General features: G+C 36.7%; 1 protein-coding gene across 1 annotated transcript; it reads left to right on the top strand.

The window, feature by feature from the left end:
* Positions 1-266: 266 nt before the first annotated feature.
* BIRC2 (baculoviral IAP repeat containing 2) lies at positions 267-22,169 on the top strand. The gene is made up of 9 exons (XM_045556826.1): positions 267-409; positions 1,821-3,982; positions 4,088-4,187; positions 16,202-16,280; positions 16,861-16,909; positions 18,159-18,401; positions 20,876-21,130; positions 21,409-21,450; positions 21,557-22,169. Exons 2-9 carry the CDS (start codon positions 3,148-3,150, stop codon positions 21,748-21,750), a joined length of 1,797 nt encoding a protein of 598 aa, XP_045412782.1. The 5' UTR covers positions 267-409; positions 1,821-3,147; the 3' UTR covers positions 21,751-22,169.
* Positions 22,170-22,224: the final 55 nt, after the last annotated feature.

Below are 22,224 nucleotides of genomic sequence, written 5' to 3'. Positions count from 1 at the left end.
CGGCTCCAAGCTGGCAACATCCTCTCTCAACAGAATGTTAGGGGCAGATAGAGGGAAATGTTAAGCGTGCACAAACCGCGGGGTTAAAAAAAGAAACACCGAGTTGATGTCTACAGTGCGCGTCCCCCCACGGGACGCCGAGCCGGGCCTCCCCGGGCCTCCCGGCGTTGCCCCCCAGCAGAGCGCGCGCCCGCTTCCGCTTTCCGCCCGCAGACTCCCGGGCGCCCTCGCGCTGCGGTCGACGCGGGTGCCCGGCCGTGCGCGCTGACGTCACTGTGCGTCGGCGTGGCTTCGGCTGGGGCTGGGGGCTTCGGGCGCGCCGGGGCAGAGCCTCACGGGCCGCTTCTCCTGTGGGCGCCGCTGCTTCCCCGGTTGGAGGAGGTCTCCGGGCAGCCGCGCCGGCTCTGCGGTGAGTGCTGCTCCTTCCGGGCCCGGGCGGCGCGAGGCGGGTGGGGACGCTGGGGCCCGCGGGAGCCCCCCTCCCTGAGGCTGCGACGGGGCAAGGAAGGACAGGGCCTGGGGTCCTTCGGTCGGGTGTCGCCGGGGGCTCTCTGCTTTCCACTCCCGCCGAGGTTTTATTTAGTTAGGAAGCCCCAACTTCAAGACTTGCAATCGAAAGCGATTTTTTAAAAAATGACTTGTTTTCAAGCCTACTCGGGCCGCCGCCCACTTTTCTGGCCTTTGGACTATGACCAAGGTGTTTCTTCTCTTGAATTTTTTGCAAGATTTTAAAACTTAGTCTTCGACATTCCTTTACTATATTGGGGACATTTCTGTGGTTGTAGGATCTCATATTTCAGATAGTGCCAACTGCGCTCTGTCGCTTTAGCAGTCTATCGTGTGTAGTGAGAAATAACTCTGGGAAGTTATTAGGTAAATCCCATAGGTTCTCGTCTTTTCCCTTCCAGTTTATCCCCCGCCCCGCTACAGATTGCATAAAGACAGCAAAATCAACAGGACGGTGTTTGTAAAATCTGTAATTTAAAAATACAAGACCTGGTGTAATGAAAGCAATCCTGCAGGTAGTCATTATTGCCAGGGCCCCTGTTTGACAAGGCTTTGCCTTATGTTTTGTTGAGTTGCTTTCAGGTAGTTGTTGTTTTGGAATTATGAGGGAATGGTAGAGTTTAAGGGTTTATATTGATAAGTCCTGGTGCATTTTACAGCAATTTGCCTAGTCCTGGAGAGACTTGACATTAAAAAATAACGTTGTCATGCTTGAAGGTGCTGACTCGGGGAGGTGGGGGGTGGGGGGGAGGGGATGGAGGTATGACTACATGGTGAGTGCCAGGCGCTCTGTCTGGAGAATGGACACGCTTGAGGCTCTGACTCAGGGGGATGGGCGGGACACGGACAATGTATATTACCTGAACTTATGTGCCCCCATGATGAGCTGAAATAAAAAAAAAAAAATAACGTTGCTGTATTGTTGCTGACTGGGCTTAGCTGAGGCTTTTTTTTTTTTTTTTTTGCTTTTTTTTTTTTAAACCACTGTCCCTCCAGCAAAGTGCCAGAGATACCTTTAAATCAGAAGTAGGAGACCAAGGACCAAATGTTTTCCTGTGTGGAAGTGTCCATCTGTCTTTAAAGTTGTGCATTTTAAAGACATGTATATTAGTGTTTTGGGAGTATCTTGCATTTTTCATTTTAATTAAAAGTTTTTCCAGGTATAAAGTTTTGGTGACAAAGTGCTGAAATTAAGATGTATTATCTAAAGTGTAAATCATTTGTAGACTTTACTGAATAAATTGAATAGTCTGTAAGTTCTATTTGCCACGCAAATACAATTTTCTAAAATACCTTTTGTTCTTTCTTTTCAGATTTACAGCCCTGAAGAGTCTTTTTCCCTCCCATTTTAACCCCCTGTAGTAATAAATCCCATTATGGAGACACTGCAACTTTATAAAGGGATATAGCTTGAATTTTGTGGAGTGTAATTTTGTGTATGAATTATATCTTAAAAATATTGAAGAGTTTTCAGAAAGAAGGCTAGGAGAGTTAATTACCAGGTCATTATGCTAAGCAGTAATTCTGTTGGTAATACAATGTTTTTGTTAGGAATTTTTGATAACACTAGAAAGGACAACCTGTATCTTTTGATAAATTGATTCATCTTTAATTACATGACTGATATTTGAGCTGAATGGTCCTTAAATGTAGAACAGGTTATTTAATTTTTTAAATGCAGTGTAAAAATATGTGCTGTGGAAATTTTATGGTTAACTAGTTAAGTTGATGGCAAAAATACCTTCTGTTGATTGAGTATAATAAAGTGGTATACAAAGTTAGACTAAATGTTGCTGCAGGAAATGGAAACAAATATAATATTTAACAAGGATGAAAGAGTTTACAGTTTGTGAACTTCAAGCAAAATTAATTTGACATCATACACACTGTAATAGGCACAGGTTCAACAAAGGTTGTGGGTGTTGACTTCCCCAAAAGTTGTTAACTGAAGCTAATATAACCCACTTAACTAAATACTATGATGATAGGCTATATGAAATTAGCTTTTAGATAGTGTGACTATTTGAAGACTGTAATTTTGTTTACTAGAATAAAATGAGATTTTGGGGAGGGATGTGTTAAAGTGCTTTTAGGGAAAGAAGGCTGCATATAATTTTTTACTCTTGTGGCATAATCAGTAATTGGCCTGATATATATCCAGGCTTCATAGCTTATAACCCAGAGTAAATTAAAGGCATAATTTGGTATTCTATAGTTGTTTAGAATTTTGAGAATATAAACCTCCTTGAAAAATCAAAGCGTTTTAGCATATTTTAAGAAGTGGATCAACTTTTTCAGGCCTTTAGGTTAGTTTTATGCCAAATTATGAGTGAATAGCACTTGAATTATCTAAAAGAGTTTATTATAATCCTTAAGAGGTCTAAGTAGTACCTTGGTAATTGAGGAGAGATTTTCGTTCTACTTAAGTGTAAGCACATATACATCCAGTGAAGAAGGTAATAGTGAATTCTATATAAGAGTCTGTAATTTGATTCCCTCTTTGTGGTAAAACTCTAGTGTGAAGAGATGGGAAATTTCATGTGAAGGTTTTAGCCATCAAACAGTGCTGTCACCTACTCATGCACAAAACTACCTCCCAAAGACTTGTCCCAGGTCCCTCACATCAAAAAAATTAAGAGTATGATGGAAGATAGCCCGATCTTGTCAAATTGGACAAATGGCAACAAACAAAAAATGAAGTATGACTTTTCGTGTGAACTCTACAGAATGTCTACATATTCAACTTTCCCTGCTGGTGTTCCTGTCTCAGAAAGGAGTCTTGCTCGTGCTGGTTTCTACTACACGGGTGTGAATGACAAGGTCAAGTGCTTCTGTTGTGGTCTGATGCTGGATAACTGGAAACAAGGAGACAATCCTATTGAAAAGCATAAACAGCTATATCCTAGCTGTAGCTTTATTCAGAATCTGGTTTCATCTAGCATGGGATCCACCTCTAAGAATACTTCTCCGATGAGGAACAGTTTTGCACATTCATTATCTCCCACTTTGGAACATAGTGGCTCATTCAGTGGTTCTTATTCCAACCTTTCACCAAACCCTCTTAATTCTAGAGCAGTCGAAGACTTCTCTCCATTGAGGACTAACTCCTACAGTTACGCGATGAGTACGGAAGAAGCCAGATTTCTTACTTACCATATGTGGCCATTAACCTTTTTGTCACCATCAGAATTGGCAAGAGCTGGTTTTTATTATATAGGACCCGGAGATAGGGTAGCCTGTTTTGCTTGTGGTGGAAAACTAAGTAACTGGGAACCAAAGGATGATGCTATGTCAGAACACCGGAGACATTTTCCCAACTGTCCGTTTTTGGAAAATTCTCTAGAAACGCTGAGGTTTAGCATTTCAAATCTGAGCATGCAGACACATGCAGCTCGAATGAGAACGTTTATGTACTGGCCATCTATTGTTCCAGTTCAGCCTGAGCAGCTTGCAAGTGCTGGTTTTTATTATGTGGGTAAGGAACTAATTAATAGCTATACATTTTATCTAGTTCGTTTTGATTTACATGTTAAAACATATGTTTATGTGATTTTTGGTCTTTTTTTTCCCCCTCTTTTAGGTCGCAATGATGATGTGAAATGCTTTTGTTGTGATGGTGGCTTGAGGTGTTGGGAATCTGGAGATGATCCGTGGGTAGAACATGCCAAGTGGTTTCCAAGGTAATTGTTTTGAAAAGGTATTTTTATACAGATCTCTGTGCTTAAAAGAAGTAGGCATGCTTACGTGATTGTCTACCTTTAAATCATAACAAAGCCTCTTTTATACCATTGGAGAATTAGCCTTCTAAAAGACCAAATTTTCACTTTAATTATTTTATTGAAAAATGTTCTGCAGTCTTCGGTGTACTGTTCTTCTTTTGTAAGCCATGCACACAAGATATAATTTAACTTATTCTTGTTGACTTATTTACAATTATGGTCCTACATTTCATTTATTTATTTTCATTCTTGCTTTAAAGAGGACATGAAGATCACAAAGATACGTAAAATAGAACAAAAAGAATATAAATTAGAGAAAAGTATGAAGGTAAAAGGAAAACAAGAAGGGGCATGAAATGGATGTAGGAATAAGGCAGATATAAAAATGCATATAATAAGGCTGGGTGTGGTGGCTCACACCTGTAATCCCAGCACTTTGGGAGGCTAAGGTGGGAGGATGGCTTGAGGCCAGGAGTTTGAGGCTGCAATGAGCTATGATCTCCAGCCTAGGCAATAAAGCAAGACCCTGTCTCTAAAAAATGAAATAAAAATGCATATAATAAAATCCTATCTGACTGCTAATTTAATTATAATTGTAAATTATTTTTTTCTGTACAATTTTATCTTTTTATGATCACTTAACCTCCTTTTAGGCACTCTGTCTCTGGTAGTGTCTCATATTTTTATTAAAGGCTAGAAGGAATTTAGGGGCAGTGTTGTTAGTGGAAATAGAATTAGAGATTAATTCTGTCTTTGTTATTGAGTAGCTATGTGAACTTGGACCTCATTTCTAAAATGAGGAGGGGTTGGACTAGATAATTTTTTGTGTAGTAATAAAATATACATAACATAAAATTTACCATCTTAGTCATTTTTAAGAGTATAGTTTTGTGGCATTTAGTACATTCATATTCTGTGGTAATCATCACCAGCCATCTCCAGAAACTTTTCATCTTCTGAAACTAAAACTCTGTATCCATTAAATACTAACTCCCTATTACCCCTCTCCCCACCTCCTGGCAACCACCATTCTGCTTTCTGTCTCTGTGAATTTGACTACTCTAGATACCACATAAGTGAAATCATACAGCACAGATAATGTTTTGACCTGTGAGTGCCTTTCACAATAGTAAAGAATCTCTTGAATCCCTTCAGGAAATTAAAAGATCTTTTTGTCATTTAGTATGATATATGATGAAAAACTTTGAAGTAACAGATATTTTAGATCAGAACATTGTTAAATTATATTTTAAAATTATATTATTAATATTCATGATATGAGGAGAAGGAAAGAGGAGTTTTTTAATTTGCCAGCAAATGAGGAGGTTGGCAGACTCCCGTCTCAAGGTACCAACATACTCTTAAGATAAATTTTGACTTCTTTTACTCTGAAAAGTGATGTGTTTTATTTACTTTAAATTATGTAAGAAAAAAGCATGTTTTTTCAGAATTTTAAGTGAATTATGCTGGGCTCTATGGGATTGTATACATGTAATTTAAAATTTAACTGATGTTGTGGTGTCAGAGACAAAAATGGCTTCCAAATTCCAGTGTTTGAATTGCTACATTTTGTGCTTTATGAAACAAAATCTTTATTTTTGTAAATTGTGTTTTGTTTTAAATGGTTAAATAAGGGAAATAAGTTTTTTGTAAATACTTCTCTGAAAACAACAAATTTCAGTTGTGAATAAGCTTTAATCTCAGCAAATGAAAAAGTAAATGAAGAAATTGTTATTACTATGTTTTAACACAGTTAATTTATTCATTTATCAAGTATTTGGGTACCTACTTGGTACTATTTTTAGATGCTGGGGATATAACAGTGAACAAGACAGAGAAAAATCTCCATCCTCTTGAAGTTTATTGGAGAAGAGGGAAATATGGGGTAGGCAGAGTTCATTATACAGTCGTCCCTTGGTATCTGTGGAGGATTGGTTCCAGGATCCCTCAAGGATACCAAAATCCTCAGATGCTCAAGTCCCTTATATAAAATGGCATGGTAAGCGAGGTGTGGTGGCGCATGACCGTAGCCCCAGCTCCTCAGGAGGCTAAGGTGGGAGGAGATTTGAGCCTAGGAGTTCAAGGCTTCAGTGTCCTATGATCAGGCCTGTGAGCAGCCACTGCACTCCAGCCTGGGCAACATAGCAAGACCTTGTCTCCAAAAAAAAAAAAAAAAATAGGGCTGGATGTGGTGGCTCATGCCTGTGATCGCAGAGCTTTGGGAGACAGAGGTAGAAGGATCTCTTGAACCCAGGAGTTCAAGACCAGCCTGGCTATAAAAATTTTTGAAATATTAGCTAGGTGTGGTGGCACCTGGCTATAGCCCCAGTTGCTTGGAAGGCTGAGGCTAGAGGATTGTTTGAGCCTGGAGTTCCAGCGTGGGAGACAGAGCAAAACCCTGTCTGTAAAAAAAAAAATTCAAAAATGAAAAAATAAAATAGCCTAGATTTGCATATAACCTACACACATCCTCCTGTGTACTTTAAATTATCTCTAGATTACTTATAATACTTAATACAATGTAAATTAATTTGTATTTTTATTGGTGTATTATTTTTTATTTTTTAATATTTTCCATTTGAGGTTGGTTGAATCCACAGGCGTGGAACCCACAGATACAGTGGGCTATTGTACTTCCTGCCTTTAACCATTGTGAATATAAATTGTCAAAGAATAAAAATAATTTAAAATTGCATAAAGATCGAGCATACAATGACAAATGGCTTTGTCATCTAGTTAAGAAACTTGAGTCTTAAGCATGCTTATGGGATCTCTACTAACTTCTGTACATGATTATTATATTTGACCCTCTCAAAGTATTGTTTTAAAAGAGAAGGAATAATTTTATTTTTTGATTTCTTTTTAAAGTTAGGTTTAGTGAGGTATAATTTACATAGAATTGTCTTCTGTGAGTTTTGATGCATATAGTCATGTAACCACTACTACAGTTAAGATATAGAATGTTTCCATCATGCCAGAAAGTTCCCTCATGTCCCTTTATAGCCAGTCTCTCCTCTTATCCCTAGTCCTAGCAACCACTGATTTCCTATTTGCTCCTATAGTTTTGCCTTTTTCAGAATGTCATATAAATGGAATTAATCATGCAGTATATAGCCTGAGTCTGACTTCTTTCACTTGGCATAGTATATTTGAGATTCATCCATGTTGCAGTGTGTATCAGTAGTTTGATCTTTTTTATTGCTGAGTAATATCCCGTTAGGTATTGGTATTCCATACCACAATTTGTTTACTCATTCACCAGTTGAAGAACACTTGGGTTGCTTCCAGTTTGGAGCAATAATAAAGCCACTCCAAATGTTTGTGAACATGTTTTCATTTCTCTTGGGTAAATATTTAGGAGTGAGTGGGTTGTATGGCAGATGCTGGTTTTAACTTCATAAAAAACTACCAAATTGTTTTCTGAAGAGGCTGTATCATTTTGAATTTCCACTGGCAATGTATGTGACTTCAGGTGTTCTACATCCTTAACACTTGGTTGTTAAGTCCTTTGTTTTTTTTTTGAGAAACAGTCTAACTTTGTTGCCAGGGCTAGAGTGCAGTGGCCTCATCATGGCTCACTGCAACCTCAAACTCATGGGCTCAGGTGTGTGCCACTGCATCAGGCTAATTTTCTTTTTTTTCTTTTCTTTTAACTGAAACTTTGTACCCATTGACTAACATCTCCCCATTTGACCTACGCCCTAACCCCTGGCACCCAACATTCTACTCTGTTTCTATAATTTTGACTTTTTTTTTTTTTTTTTAAGATTCCATATATAAGTAATACTCTACAGTATAGTCATCCTTTGGTGTACTTGGGGGATTGGTTCCAGGACCCCCATGTATACCAAAATTTGTGTATAGTCAAGTCTCACAGTTGGCCTCGCAGAACCTGTGAATCTAAAAAAGTTGGTCCTCCATATACATGGGTTTTGCATCCCACAAATACTGCATTTTTCATCTTCATTTGGTTGAAAAAGTCTGCATATAAATGGACTTGCACAGTTCAAACTCATGTTGTTCAAGGGTCAACTGTATTTATCTGTCTGGCTTATTTCACTTAGCATAATGCTCTCCATTTCATTCATGTTATCACAAATGTCAGGATTTTCTTTGTTATGGCTGAATAATACTCCATTGTGTATCTGTACCACATTTTTGTTGTCCACTCATCCATCAGTGAACATTTAGGTTGTTTCCATATCTTGGCTATTGTGAATAAAGTTGCTTGAACATGGGAGTTAGAGATACCTCTTCAAAATACTGATTTCATTTCCTTCAGATATCTACACAGAAGGGAGATTGCTCGGTCATATGCTAGTTCCATTTTTAATTTTGGGGGGAACTCCTATACTGTTTTTTGTAATGGCTGTGCTAAGTTACATTCTCACCAGCATTGTAGGAGGGTTCCCTCTTTACGTATTCACCAATGTTTGTTATCTCTTGTCTTTTTGGTAATAGGTATCCTAACAGTTGTGTGGTGATGTATCATTGTGGTTTTAATTTGCTTTTCCCTGATGATTAGTGATGTCAAACCCCTTTTCATGTATCTGTTGGCCATTTGTATATCTTCTTTGGAAAAATGTCTATTCAGATCCTTTACCCATTTTTAAATCTGATTATTTGGTTTTTTGCTACTGAGTTTTGCTATTGAATTGTACGAGTTCCTTAACCATTTTGCGTATTAACTCTTTATTAAATATATAGTTTGCAGATATTTTCTCCCATTCCATAGGTTGCATTTTCATTTTATTGTTCCCTTTGCTGAACAGAAGTTTTTTAGTTTGATGTAGTCCTACTTGTTTATTTTTGCTTTTGTTGACTGTGCTTTTGGTGTCATATCCAAGAAATCATTGCCAAGACCATTTTCAAGGAGAGTTTTCTCTGTTTTCTTCTAGAAGTTTTATGGTTTCAGGTCTTACATTTAAGTCTTTATTTCATTTTGAGTTAATTTTTGTAGGTGGTGTAAGATAGGGTTCCAGGTTTTTTTTTGCATGTGGATATCCAGTTTTCTCAGCACCATTTGTTGAAGAGAATAATATCCTTTCCTCATTTTGTGTTCTTTGTCCCTTGGTTGAAGATTAGTTGACTGTATATGTGTGGATTTATTTCTAAGCTCTTTATTCGGTCCATTGGTCTGTATGTCTGTTTTTATGTCAGTACCATAATGTTTTGATTATTGTAGCTTTGTAATATCGTTTTGAAATCAGGAAGTGTGATGCCTCCAGCTTTTTTGTTTTTCTTCAAGATTGCTTTGGTCTAGGCCTTTTGTGGTTCCATATGAATTTTAGGGTTTTTTTTTTTTTCTGTGAAAAATGTCATTAGAATTTTGATAGGGATAGTATTGAATCTGTAGGTTGCTTTGGGTAGTGTGGACATTTTAACAATATTCTTTTAATCCAAGAACATAGGATATCTTTCCATTTATTTCTGTTATCTTCACTTTCTGTCATCAGTGTCTTATATTTTTCAGTGTACAACTCTTACCTTCTTGGTTAAATTTATTCATAAGTATCTTATTGTTTTTTGTGCTATTATAAACAAGATGACTTGTATTTTCTTGATTTCTCTTTCAGATAGTTCATTGTTAGTGTATAGAAATACTACTGCCCTTTGTATGTTGATTTTGTATTCTTTGAATTTGTTTTAACAGTTTTTTGGTGAGTCTTTAGGGTTTTCTATACATAAGATCATGTCATCTGCAAAGAGAGACAATTTTACTTCTTCTAAACTGATTTGGATGCCTTTTATTTGTTTTTCTTGCCTAATTGCTCTGGCTAGGTCTTCTAGTACTATGTTCAGTAGAAGTGGCAAGAGTGAGGGCCCTTGTCTTCTTCCTCATCTTAAAGGCAAAGCTTTGAGCTTTTCATCATTTAGTATGATGTTAGCTGTGGACTTGTCATGTGGTTTTTGTGTTGAGGTACATTTGTTCTATGGCTAATTTGTTGAGAGTTTTTATCATGAAATGGTGTTGAATTTTGTTGAATGCTTTTTGTTAATCAGTTGAGATGATTATATGATTTTTATCCTTCATCCTGTTAATGTGGTATATCCCATTTATTGATTTGTGTATGTTGAACCATCCTTGCATCCCAGGGATAAATCTCACTAGATCACACTGCGATCCCCGAAGCCCAGGCCAGGGACTGATATTGGTCTGCAGCCTGTTAGGGACTAGGCTGCAGAGCTCCAGCGGCCCCCTCCCCCCATTCCATGGAAAAATTCTTCCATGAAACTTAGGAAGAGGGGACCACACAGCAGGAGGTAAGCAGTGGGCAAAGCTTCCTATGTTTTCACAGCCACTCCCTTCCCCATTGTTCGTATCCCCCACCGCCCCCAGGTTCGTGGAAAAACTGTCTTTCATGAAACTGGTCCCTGGTGCCAAAAGGGTTGGGGACTGCTGATAGCGTATGATTCTTTTAATGTGCTGCTGAATTTGGTTTGCTAGTATATTGTTGATGATTTTGCATTTGTGTTAATCAGAGATAGTGACCTGTAATTTTCTTTTCTTATAATGTTGTCTAGCTTTGATATCAGGGTAATGCTGGCTTTGTAAAATGAGTTTAGAAGTATTTCCTCCTCTTTGATTTTTTTTGAAGAGTTTGAGAAGGAGTGAGATTAATTCTTTAAAGATTTGGTAGAATTTGACTGTGAAACTATCTGGTCATGGGCTTTTCTTTGTTAGGTGATTTTTGATTATTGATTCAATGTCCTTATTAGTTATAAGGCTAGTCAGATTTCCATTTCTTCATGATTTTAGCCTTGATAGGTTGCATGTTTCTAGGAATTTATTTCTTCTAGGTTATCCAGTTTGTTGGCAAATAATTGTTTAAGTAGTCTCTTATGATCCTTTGTATTTCTGTGGTATCAGCTGTAATATCCTCTTTTGTTTCTAATTTCATTTATCTCTTTTCTCATCTTTGTTATTTCCTTCCTTCTGCTAACTTTGGATTTAGTTTGTTCTTTTTGTAGTTTTTTGAGGTGTAAAGTTAGGTTGTTTATTTGAGATCTTTATTTTTAATGTAGGCATTTATAGCTGTAAACTTTCTTCTTAGAACTGCTTTTGTTACATCCCATAAGTTTTGGTTTGTTGTGTTTCACTTTGCTTAGATTTTTTTTTATTTGCCTTTTGATTTCTTCTTTGACTCATTGATTCTTGAGAATGTGTTGTTTAATTTCCACGTATTTGTCAGTTTTCCAGCTTTTGTCCTGTTACTGATTTCTAATTTCATACCATTGTGGTCTGAAAAGATACTTGGTATAATTTTAGTCTTCATGAATTTATTGAGTCTTGTTTTGTGACCTAACATATGATCTGTCCTGAAGAATGTTTCATGTATGCTTGAGAGGAATGTGTACTTTGCTGCTGTTGGATGGAATGTTCTATATAAAGGTTGAGTATCCCTAATCCAAATATCCAAAATCTGAAATGGTCTAAAATTTGAAACTTTTTGAGTGCTGATATGATAATCAAAGGAAATGCTCATTGAAACATTTTGGGTTTCAGATTTCAGACTAGGGATGCTCAACTGGCACATATAATGCAAATATTCCAAAATCTGAAAAAATTTAAAATTCAAAACACTCTGGTCCTAAGCATTTCAGTTAAGGGATATACTCAGCCTATATATCTGTTAGGTCTATTTGGTTTAATATGTCATTCAAATCCAGTATTTCCTTATTTTCTGTCTGTTTTTTGCTGTTGAAAGTGGAGTATTGAAGTCCACTACTATTGTGTTGCTATTTCTGTCTTCAGATCTGTTAATACTTTCTTTATGTATTTATTTTAGGTGGTCTGATGTTGGGTGCATATTTATTTACAATTATCATATCCTCTTGTGGACTTTGTTCTATTTGTAGCTTTTGATTTAAAGTCTATTTTATCTAAGTATAGGTTCCTCTGCTCTCTTTTGGTTTCCATTTGCATGGAATATCTTTCCCATCCCTTCATTTTCATACTATGTGTGTACTTAATGGTGAATTGAGTCTCTTGTAGGCAGCATGCAGTTGGATCTTATTTTTTTAGTCCATTCAGCTACTGTATGTTTTTTGAGTGGAAAATTTAAACCATTTACAATCAAGGTAATTATTGATAGGTAAGGGCTTACTACTATCATTTTGTTGATTGTTTTCTGGTTGTTTTGTAGACCCTTTGTTCTGTTCTTTCTCTCTTGCTGTCTTTATGCTTAGATGATTTTCTGTAGTGGTATGCTTTTGTGGATCTGCTGTTGGTTTTTACTTTGTCGTTACCATGTGGCTTACATAGAACATCTTCTAACAGTCTATCTTGAGCTAACAACTTAATTTCAGTTGCATACAAAAACTCTTTTTTCCTCTGACCCCACATTTTATTTTTATGTCAGTATTTATATCTTTTATGTATCCATGAAGAAATTATTATAACTATAGTTATTTTTAATACTTTTTTCTTTTAACCTTTATATTAAAGTTTACACACTACCATTACAAATTTAGAGTATTCTGAATTTGATTATATATTTATCTTTACCAGTGAGTTTTATACTTTATATGTTTTCATGTAACTAATTAGTTTTCTTTATTTCAGCTTGAACTCTTCAGCATTTTTTATAAGTCAGGTTTAGTGGTGATGAACTCCTTCAGCTTTTGTTTGGGAAAATGTTTATCTCACTTTCATTTCTGAAGGACAGCTTTGGTGGGTAAAGTATTCCTGTTTGGCAGTTTCTTTCTTTCAGCACTTTGACTATTATATCATCCAGCACTCTCTTGACCTGCAAGGTTTTTTTCTTTTTTGAGACCCTCACTCTGTTGCCCAGGGTGGAATGCAGTGGCACTATCGTAATCACTGCAGCCTTGAACTCCTGGGTTCAAGCAGTCTTCCACTTCAGCCTCCCAAGTAGCTGGAGCTACAGGTGCACAACACCACACCCTGGCCTGTAAGGTTTTTGCTAAGAAATCCACTGATACAGTCTTATGGGAGTTCCCATGTATGAAATGAGTTTCTTTTAACTTGTTCTTTTTGAGATTCTCTTTTTATCTTCTATTTTTGACAGTTTTATTATAATGTGCTTCAGTGAAGTCCTCTTTGGGTTGAATCTGTATAGGGTCCTATGAACTTCCTGTATCTGGATGTCTCTCTCTCTCCCTGGATTTGTGAAGTTATTAGCCATTGTTTCTTTAAATAAGCCTTTTACACTTTCTTTTTTCTCTTCTCCTCCTTGAAATCTCATAATGCAAATATTGGTTTGCTTGATGGTATCCTATAATTCGCGTAGGCTTTTCTTCACTTTTTTTCCCCCTCCTCTGACTGGATAATTTTAAATGACCTGTCTTTGAGTTCCCAGATTCATTCTTTTGCTTGATCAAGTCTGCTGTTGATGCTTTCTGTTGCATTTTTTTCATTATATTCTTTAGCTCTTAACTTCTGTTTGGTCCTTTTTGTGCTTTCCCTCTCTCTGTTGAACTTCTCATTTTATGTATTACTTTCCTGACTTCATCGTCTGTGTTCTTTTGTAGGTTGCTGAGCTTACTTGAAACAATTATTTTGAATTCTTTATCCAGCAGTTCATAGATCTCCATTTCTTTGGGGTTGACTACTAAAAAATTATTGTGTTCCTTTGGTGGTTTCATGTTTCTTTTTTTTTTTTTCCCCCTTCCCTTTCCCTGTTCTTGTAGTCTTGTGTTGATATCTGTGCATATCTGTTGATGGAACAGTTACCCCTTCTAGACTTTAAGAATTGGTTTTGTTTGGGAAAGATCTTTGCTTGTGGGTGGGTGCGAGGGTGTTGATTGGTAGGGGTGTGGTGGTTCTGTCTCCGTGGAGTAGAGCCTCTATGCAACTCTGTTACCTCAGGTCATTGTCAGCGAGGATTGCAGGGATTCTCAACATTGAGTGCTGGGGGCGTTTACACCAACAGTGAGGGGTTTTGGGTTTTGGGTGGCAAAGGCTGCTTGGGGGCCTCTTGATTCCCTCCCCGCTACCCAGGAGATGTCATGGCCAAGGGGATCCCTCTTGGTGCCGGTTCTGGCTTGTTGGCACCCTCATGGTGGTGGTGGCACTGGTGTCTGATATGTGGATGCCTGTGGAGCAGCCACAGAGTCAAGGTTCAGAGTGTAGTACCTGCAGAGAGATAGTGGCTCTGGGGTCTGGGGTGCTGGTTAGCCTGTAGCAGGGGTGCCTCTGGTGCCTGAGGTACAGGCATACACGTGTACAGAGCAACTGTGAAGCCAGAATCTGGAGTGTGTGCAAGGAGAGCAGCCACAGAGTAAGGGGTCTTACATGTTGGTACACACATAGCAGCTGCAGCTTTGGGGTCTACAGCATGTGTGGAGGTGAGGAGTGGGGGCGGCTCTGTCCCTGGGTGGTGTAAGAGCTGTGCTTTTTCGGCGGCGGGGGGGGGGGCGGTGCAGCAGCATCCTTAGTGGTCAAAGCTGTCAGTGTCCTCTTCAGAGTATGCTGCTGGAGTCGGTACCAATGAACCATAGGATCTTTCACTGTGAAACCTTTAGAAAGTCTATGGCTATCTCAGAGGCTTTTGAGGTCCTCAGTGGCAAAGGCTGCTGGGATCCTCCCCAGAGCAGGCCCCTGGGGGTTGTGATGGCACCACATGGCTGATACAGATAGCCCCTTTGTTCTTGGCCATTTCCACACATCTCTGCTAAGCAGATCTCCCCAATGTGATTATTCTTTTTTTGCTTCACTGTATTGCTGTAGGTTAATTGGACTGTTGAGTTCTCCCAGGGCTATTTTTGTTTGTGGATAGATGTCTCTTCTTTTGTGGATGGAAGAAAGCTGGTGTCTTCTACTCTGCCATCCCTCTGATGTCATTTTTGCAAATTTTCTTTCAATCTGTAGCTTGTCTTTTTATTTCTTTAGCAGTATCTTTTGTACAACAGATGCTTTTAATTTTGATGTCAGTTTATCAATTTTATCTTTTATGGATTATGTTTTTGGCTTCTTATCTAAGAATTCTTTGCCTAACATAAGGACAAAACGATTTTTCTCTTGTCTTCTAGAATTTTAATTGTTTTTGGTTTTGCATTTAGGTATGTGATTGATTTTTAGTTTAGTTATGGGCATAGGTTAAGGTTCTTGTTCTTTTTTGCATATGGATATCCAATTGTTTACTACCATTTGTTGGTTTTCTTTTTTTTTTTTTGGACACAGAGTCTCTCCTTGTTGCCTGGGCTAGAGTGCTGTGGTATCAGCCTAGTTCACAGCAACTTCAAACTTGTGAGCTCAAGCAATCCTCCTGCCTCAGCCTCCTGAGCAGTTGGGACTGCAGACATGCGCCACTGTGCCCGGCTAATTTTTTCTATTTTTAGTAGAGATGGGGATCTCGCTCCTGCTCAGGCTGGTCTCGAACTCCTGACCTCAAGCGATCCTCCCGCCTCGTCCTCCCAGAGTGCTAGGAGTGTTGATGAAACAAAAGGTATACAATGGAAACAGATGATATGTGAACTTCCTGGAACATCTTTGAAAAGGCCTAGTATTTTAAAAACAAATATTTGCAAAACACTGTTACATTATGTATAGATGAAAATATTTGATTCTGTGTTTTTTGGAGGGAGGGTAGTGAATTGTGTTTCAATTGTAATGGAGGAGTGAACATTGGAGAAAGTTTAGCAGTTATTATATTGTGAAAGATCACATTTTAGGAGTACTTAGTTATAGTTTCTGAAATTGTGTTCAGCCCACAAAGTAGATTGTGTTTAACAGCGTTTTTCAAGCATTAGCTTATACCTTTTTTGAGGTCACGACTCTTTTCTTTTTCGTTGTTGTTTTTGTTGTGTTAAATCAGAATGCATCAACACATAGTAAGAATGTATATTGTTTTATGATAATTTTGTTCCTGTTAAATATGTGTGTGTACTGGGTTGTGATGTAAAATGTTTTTATGGGGTACAATCAGAAAGGTTTGAAAGCCATTTTTCTAGAATGATCATGTTACATTTTTGGTATGAAACAATTTTTAAAGTACCGTTTTATGTTTTAGGTGTGAGTTCTTGATACGCATGAAAGGGCAGGGGTTTGTTGATGAAATTCAAGCTAGATATCCTCATCTTCTTGAACAGGTAAATACATTTTAAAGATTAACAACATTGAATTCTACTTTATAATAATTGCAAAAATATTAGAAGTTACATTTGTTGTCTTATTAATTATAGTTACATATTTTCTATCTATATTAATGACACCTCTTATTTTTACTTTTGTAACCAACTTGTTTATTGAGGGCTTTAAAAAAGATTGTTTTTAGTTTTTTGAAAAATCATTCATTATGCCACTATACAAATTTGTGGTAGGTTGGAGAAGGAAGTTTAGTGTCTCTTTGCTCTTTTCCAGAAAAACAAAAAGTAACTTGTTAGGAGTTGAGAGCCTTTGAGAGTAACCCAGTTCAAATCTTACTGGAATGAGAAACCATTAATACATTTTTCTACTTTCCTGAATCTGGAGAAATCCTTGAATTCTAATTTGGAATAAGGTGAAGTTTAAAGAAATCTGTGTGATAATTAGGGTAAAACAAAACAAAGTGAAGTATATAAATTACCTGGTTTCAAAAGAGTATGTACATTTACTTAAGGTAAACTTAGTATTTCTCTGTTCAGATTGAGATTTCTGATTTTACCTATTAACTTTTCTCTTGTTTTATAGCTATTGTCAACTTCAGACACTCCTGGAGATGAAAATGCTGATCCACCAAGTATGTATGAAAAAATTTCAAATATAAAATGGGAATTTTTATAGGAATTTTAGGAACAAAAATATGTATTTTGAAAAGGTGGTTTTGAAGCCATAGGAAAGAATACTGGGAAGTTTTATCTAATATTATATATCTACTGAGATTAATGACATTTTAGAGGATTCTAGGAAGTATACTAGTCTTTGTTCTTAAAGTGTTGGCATTCCAACTGGGGAGACAAGATACGTGCAAGAGAAACCATAACAAATAGGTCAAAGCAATGCCAAATGAGAGGTGCAAATAATAAGCCTTCTACCTACCACCTTCTTTCTATTTCTTGATCATGTCAAGATTTTCCCTTGATTTAAGGGTTTAACACTTACCATTCTCTTGGCCTGGAAGACTTCTTTCAGGTATTTCTATAGCTCATTCCTTCTTATTCATATCTTTGTTCTGATGTTATCTTTTCAGACAGGGATTCCACATGTGTTTGAGCAAGGGAGTGCAGTACACATTGATGACATTGTGTATTTATATGTTTATTATAACAGTTTTCCAGTAGATGGCAGTAAAATGTCTCACAGAATTACATCTTTTTGTATTTGTTAGCAGAAAATGCTTCCCTGACTACCCTGCCTAAGATGTCTGCCTGCCTCCTGGTTTCTTTTAATCACCTTACACTACTTTTTTCTTTATAGCATGTGTCACTATCTAAAAAATCATATTACTTTATTTTATATTTTTTCACTGTGTATTTTTCACTGTGTCTTTGGGGTAAACCAGTTTTCCATTTTACTGTGTCTCCCATCTTTGTTTATGTTATTCTGTCTACCTCAGCTATCCACTTGTCTGTTCTTCAAGTCCAAACTGTAATGCCACTTTTCCATGAAGTCTTTGTTATTTCTCTCACTTTTCCTGGGTGGAGAAGATCCTTTCTCACTTATAAGTTTGTGTGGCCTGTTGGTTTTCAGAAACAGTGATACATCAGAATCATTTGGGGGAATTCTAAGATACAGATCCCTAAAGAGTCTTTCATTAAGTAGGTCTGCAAGGTAGCCAGGGAAGTGGTATTTTTAAAAAGTACAGCATATTAATTATATTCTCATTTGACCATTATCCAAGTGCAAACTTTTATTGGAATTACTGGTAATTGATACATATAGCTCTTCTTCCTTACCAGGATATGAGAGCAAAGATTGTGCCATAGTCATTTTTTTTCCATTGTTTTATATTTGCAGAGTTTAATATTAGCAAATGTCTTTTTAAATAGTTGTTCATTTTGGATCTGGAGAAAGTTCTTCAGAAGATGCAGTCATGATGAATACACCTGTGGTTCAATCTGCCTTGGAAATGGGCTTTAGTAGAAGCTTGGTAAAGCAGACAGTTCAGAGTAAAATCCTGACAACTGGAGAGAACTACAAAACAGTTAGTGATATTGTATCAGCACTTCTTAATGCTGAAGATGAAAAAAGAGAAGAAGAAAAGGAAAGACAAGCTGAAGAAATGGCATCAGGTATTTGGGAATGTTAGTCACATTATTTCTTGATGGAGCTCCTAAGCCTGTCTCAGATGTTACGCGACAGCATCTGTGTCTCACAACCACTAACTGCTGTTGGGAGCCCCCAAGTCATTTCCAAGCCGTACTTGTTTTCTGCCTCTCTCAACTGTCCCTCGTCGAGAACCATTGACTACTGCTTTTTTCTATATGTTTATTTTCTGATAAGATTCCCTAATTTATGCTAGTCAGAGAATTTTAGCATAATAAGCTCTTTTCTTGAGCTATATTACATTTCTTCCTCATATATAACAAATTTAAATTGTTATGTAAAAGCAAGATTTTAAACTTGGGTGCAGGTCTTATTTCTACTTTTTTAAAAAGTTTCCTCAAATCATATTCTTAAATATATTTTACTCCCCAGTCTTTGCTAGGTGATCCTTATACAAAAATATAAAAAATAGAACTTATGATGAAATCCTAGGGCTTGATGAGAATCCCCTACCCAACCCAAGGATAGTGGTGAAACTGATTTTGGTATTCATCCAGATTGTATTAAGCCTCAGCCTCCCAAACCAAGTATTTTGAGTAGTCATTTTTTCCTTCAAGAAATATTTATTGAGCATGAGCACCAGTGCCAAATACCGTGCTAATCATAGTGATCGCTCTCAAGGAGCATGTACATTATCTGGGGAGGCTCGTATTTAGAAGACAGGGTTAAAGAGGCAGCAGAGCAGTGAAGGTTGCATATGTAGTATAAATTGAGGTATTGAGTTGGAAGATCCTTCTTTTTTGCTTTCTTATCTGTAAAATAGCACTAGTCCTGTGGGGTTGCTGTAGGAATTAAATGAGATGTTGCAAGTAAAACACTTCAGCACAGTGCCTAGCACATGAAAACAAATTTTTATTAAGTAGATTGATTTGGGAAGTGGGAGGGACTTGGTGAAAAAAGGGCCTCAGAAAAATGAAGATTTAAGGGGTGGTAAGCAGTAATGAAACCCAGCTAAGGTTATATGAAATAACTGTAAGAAATCTAGTCACTTTAGTTTTGTGACTTTCTTCTACTTTGTGGGAGCCAGAGAATAGTCTTGAATTATGGATTTGGCAGAGTTATTAGGGAAAAGGCCAAATAAGGAATCAGGAGGAAGAGTTAAGGGTGCTAATAAGAGAACATCATTGAAACACCTGACTGATACCTAGATTATAATGTGAGGTTTGAAGTAAAGCCAGGAGACAGCTCTTGTGCTAGTAGAATTGAGAATGACGTGGACATCTTGAAAAGGTGGAGGAACAAATTTGTTAGCAGTGAGGAGAATTAAGGTGGAAGGATAAGTTCTGGTCAGAGAAGGGAATTTTGTAGTTTGGAGATGAATAGAGCAGTTTACTTGCTAGAAAGATGTAAATGGGGAAGGAAAATAGACTTCTCTTTTATAATTTATTTCTCATTAAACTTGTACCTTATAGAGGTGTACTTCTAAAAATTTTTTGGAAAGTTTATTTTGAAACCAGGCAATTAAATTTTATAGTGATTAAATCACCAAAAGAAGGAATAGTCATATTCCATAAATGTAAATTAACTATGGAATTTTAGGTCATGTGAGAGTGAAGGAAAAACATTTGCTTTTTAAGCACAATCAGGCTTGATTCATATGTAGTTTTAAAAAAAATTGTTATAAACCTACATTTTATAAAATGTAATAATAGTGAACTATGTGCCACATATTGTGCTAATGCTTTACACGTATTGTTTAATCTTCACAACTCTGCAGCAGGTACTGTTGTTATGTATATTTTGCAGATGAAAGTGAGTAGTATGGAGGGAGATTAGGGCACATAGCTAGTACGTGGCTAGGCCACCATGGGAACCTTGGTCTGTCTTGACTTCACAGCCCAAGCGTACTACTGCTTCTTAAGTATGGAGTGTTGAAAAGAATACTGGTCTAGGAGACCTGGTTCTGCAACTTACTCTATCTGTGACTTTGGACAGGTTACTCATTTTTTTCTGAGTCTTTTTCTCCCTGTCTGAAAATGAGAGGCAGTCAGTTACCTTGTTTAATTGACAGGATCTTTATATCAAATGAGATAATTCATATGAAAGTATTTATAAAAGTAAAGTGATACAATGCAAGTAGAAGTCAATATTATTAATTACATGGGTTGGGGGTGAATATAGAGTTGGGAAATTTTTACTGTCTTCTAAAATTCTCTGCTTACTTTCAACAGAATAAAGGAAAAGCAGGATTCTAGGACATGTGAATATATAGACTTAAAAATTACAGAAACAGATCCTGTATGTACTATATATCTTAGCTAAATCTTCTGGAAGTTTTCTAAATGACAGATACTAAAATGCAGACAAGTTATTTTGTTCTTCTTTGAGCTCTATTTATTTAGTGCCTAAATTGTTTGTAGGGTTGTTAGTGACTATATGAATATAGTTGAAGGAGTTTAAAATCTAATGGATTTTCCTCCCTTTTTTTTTTTAAATAAAGATGACTTGTCATTGATTCGGAAGAATAGAATGGCTCTTTTTCAACAGCTGACGTGTGTGCTTCCAATCCTGGATAATCTTTTAAAGGCCAATGTAATTAATAAACAGGAACACGATATTATTAAACAAAAAACACAGATACCTTTACAAGCAAGAGAACTGATTGATACCATTTTAGTTAAAGGAAATGCTGCAGCCAACATCTTCAAAAACTGTCTAAAAGAAATTGACTCTACGTTACATAAGAACTTATTTGGTGAGTTTCTTGGGAAGATTATTTTAGAAATCCTTAGGATTATGTACATCTCTCTGATGAGCAAAATAAATCTAATTAAGAAACTATAATCTATACATTTCACTTGTTCCAAAAAAGTGAAATCTTTTGTTAACCCAAGTAGTATGCCTGCATGCAACAATGATAATATATAGCTAGAATCTACAGCATTTAATAGGTAGTGGGTGAAAAAGAAATAGGTGAAGCAGTTTTGTGTTTAGTAGAGTGATGCCTTTTGTATGTTTGTTTTCTTTCCTCAGTGGATAAGAATATGAAGTATATTCCAACAGAAGATGTTTCAGGTAAGACAAAATTAAGACTTAAAACCAACATGAAATATTACCCTTATTTTTTTTATGGTTTATAAAATGGAAACTGAATTTCACAAAAGTTACTTTTTGTTATTAGGACTGTCACTGGAAGAACAATTGAGGAGGTTGCAAGAAGAAAGAACTTGTAAAGTGTGTATGGACAAAGAAGTTTCCATTGTATTTATTCCTTGTGGTCATCTGGTAGTGTGCCAGGAATGTGCCCCTTCCCTAAGAAAATGCCCCATTTGCAGGGGTATAATCAAGGGTACTGTACGTACATTTCTCTCATAAAAGAAAAATAGGCTGTATCTTAGCCTATATAGAAAAGTCTTTAAAATATTGTTGAACATTTGATGCCATCTAAAGTAAAAGAATTACTGGTTCTTCAATTAGTAACATTTGTGTTGTAATCTGCTTTGGTACTAATTTCTAAAAAGATGGTATTTTATATTTAATCTTAATCTGTGTATTTACAAGGAAAGGTTTGTGTTTGATGAGATATGTAAGTATACATGTGTGAAAGCTTTGAGTAGTGTGTTACAGTGTGTACTTAAAAGAACTGGAAACAGGGAACTCGAGTTCAGAGTTATGATGCCAAATTCTCTTTGGTGCTTTTCACTTGTATAGTAAAATAAGAATTTTTATCTTACTAGTAAATAAGTTTTCCCCTAGTTTGTGAGAAATATCTTAATAAAGTGCTTTAAAAAGATTGTACTATCAAAATGTTTTTTCTGTCCTGATTTAAAAAGTAATTTTCATGTGTCT

This window comes from Lemur catta, chromosome 7, assembly GCF_020740605.2.
Source record: "Lemur catta isolate mLemCat1 chromosome 7, mLemCat1.pri, whole genome shotgun sequence".
In the NCBI taxonomy this organism is placed as follows: Eukaryota; Metazoa; Chordata; class Mammalia; order Primates; family Lemuridae; genus Lemur; species Lemur catta.
Note: the sequence above shows the minus strand (reverse complement) of the source record. Positions and strands in the feature narration are given on the sequence as shown.

Coding starts and splice junctions, on each gene's coding strand:
- BIRC2 (XM_045556826.1), top strand. CDS start 3,148: ATGATGGAAGATAGCCCGATCTTGTCAAATTGGACAAATGGCAACAAA. Junction 3,983..4,087: donor TGCTGGTTTTTATTATGTGG/GTAAGGAACTAA, acceptor CCCCTCTTTTAG/GTCGCAATGATGATGTGAAA. Junction 16,281..16,860: donor ATCCTCATCTTCTTGAACAG/GTAAATACATTT, acceptor CTTGTTTTATAG/CTATTGTCAACTTCAGACAC.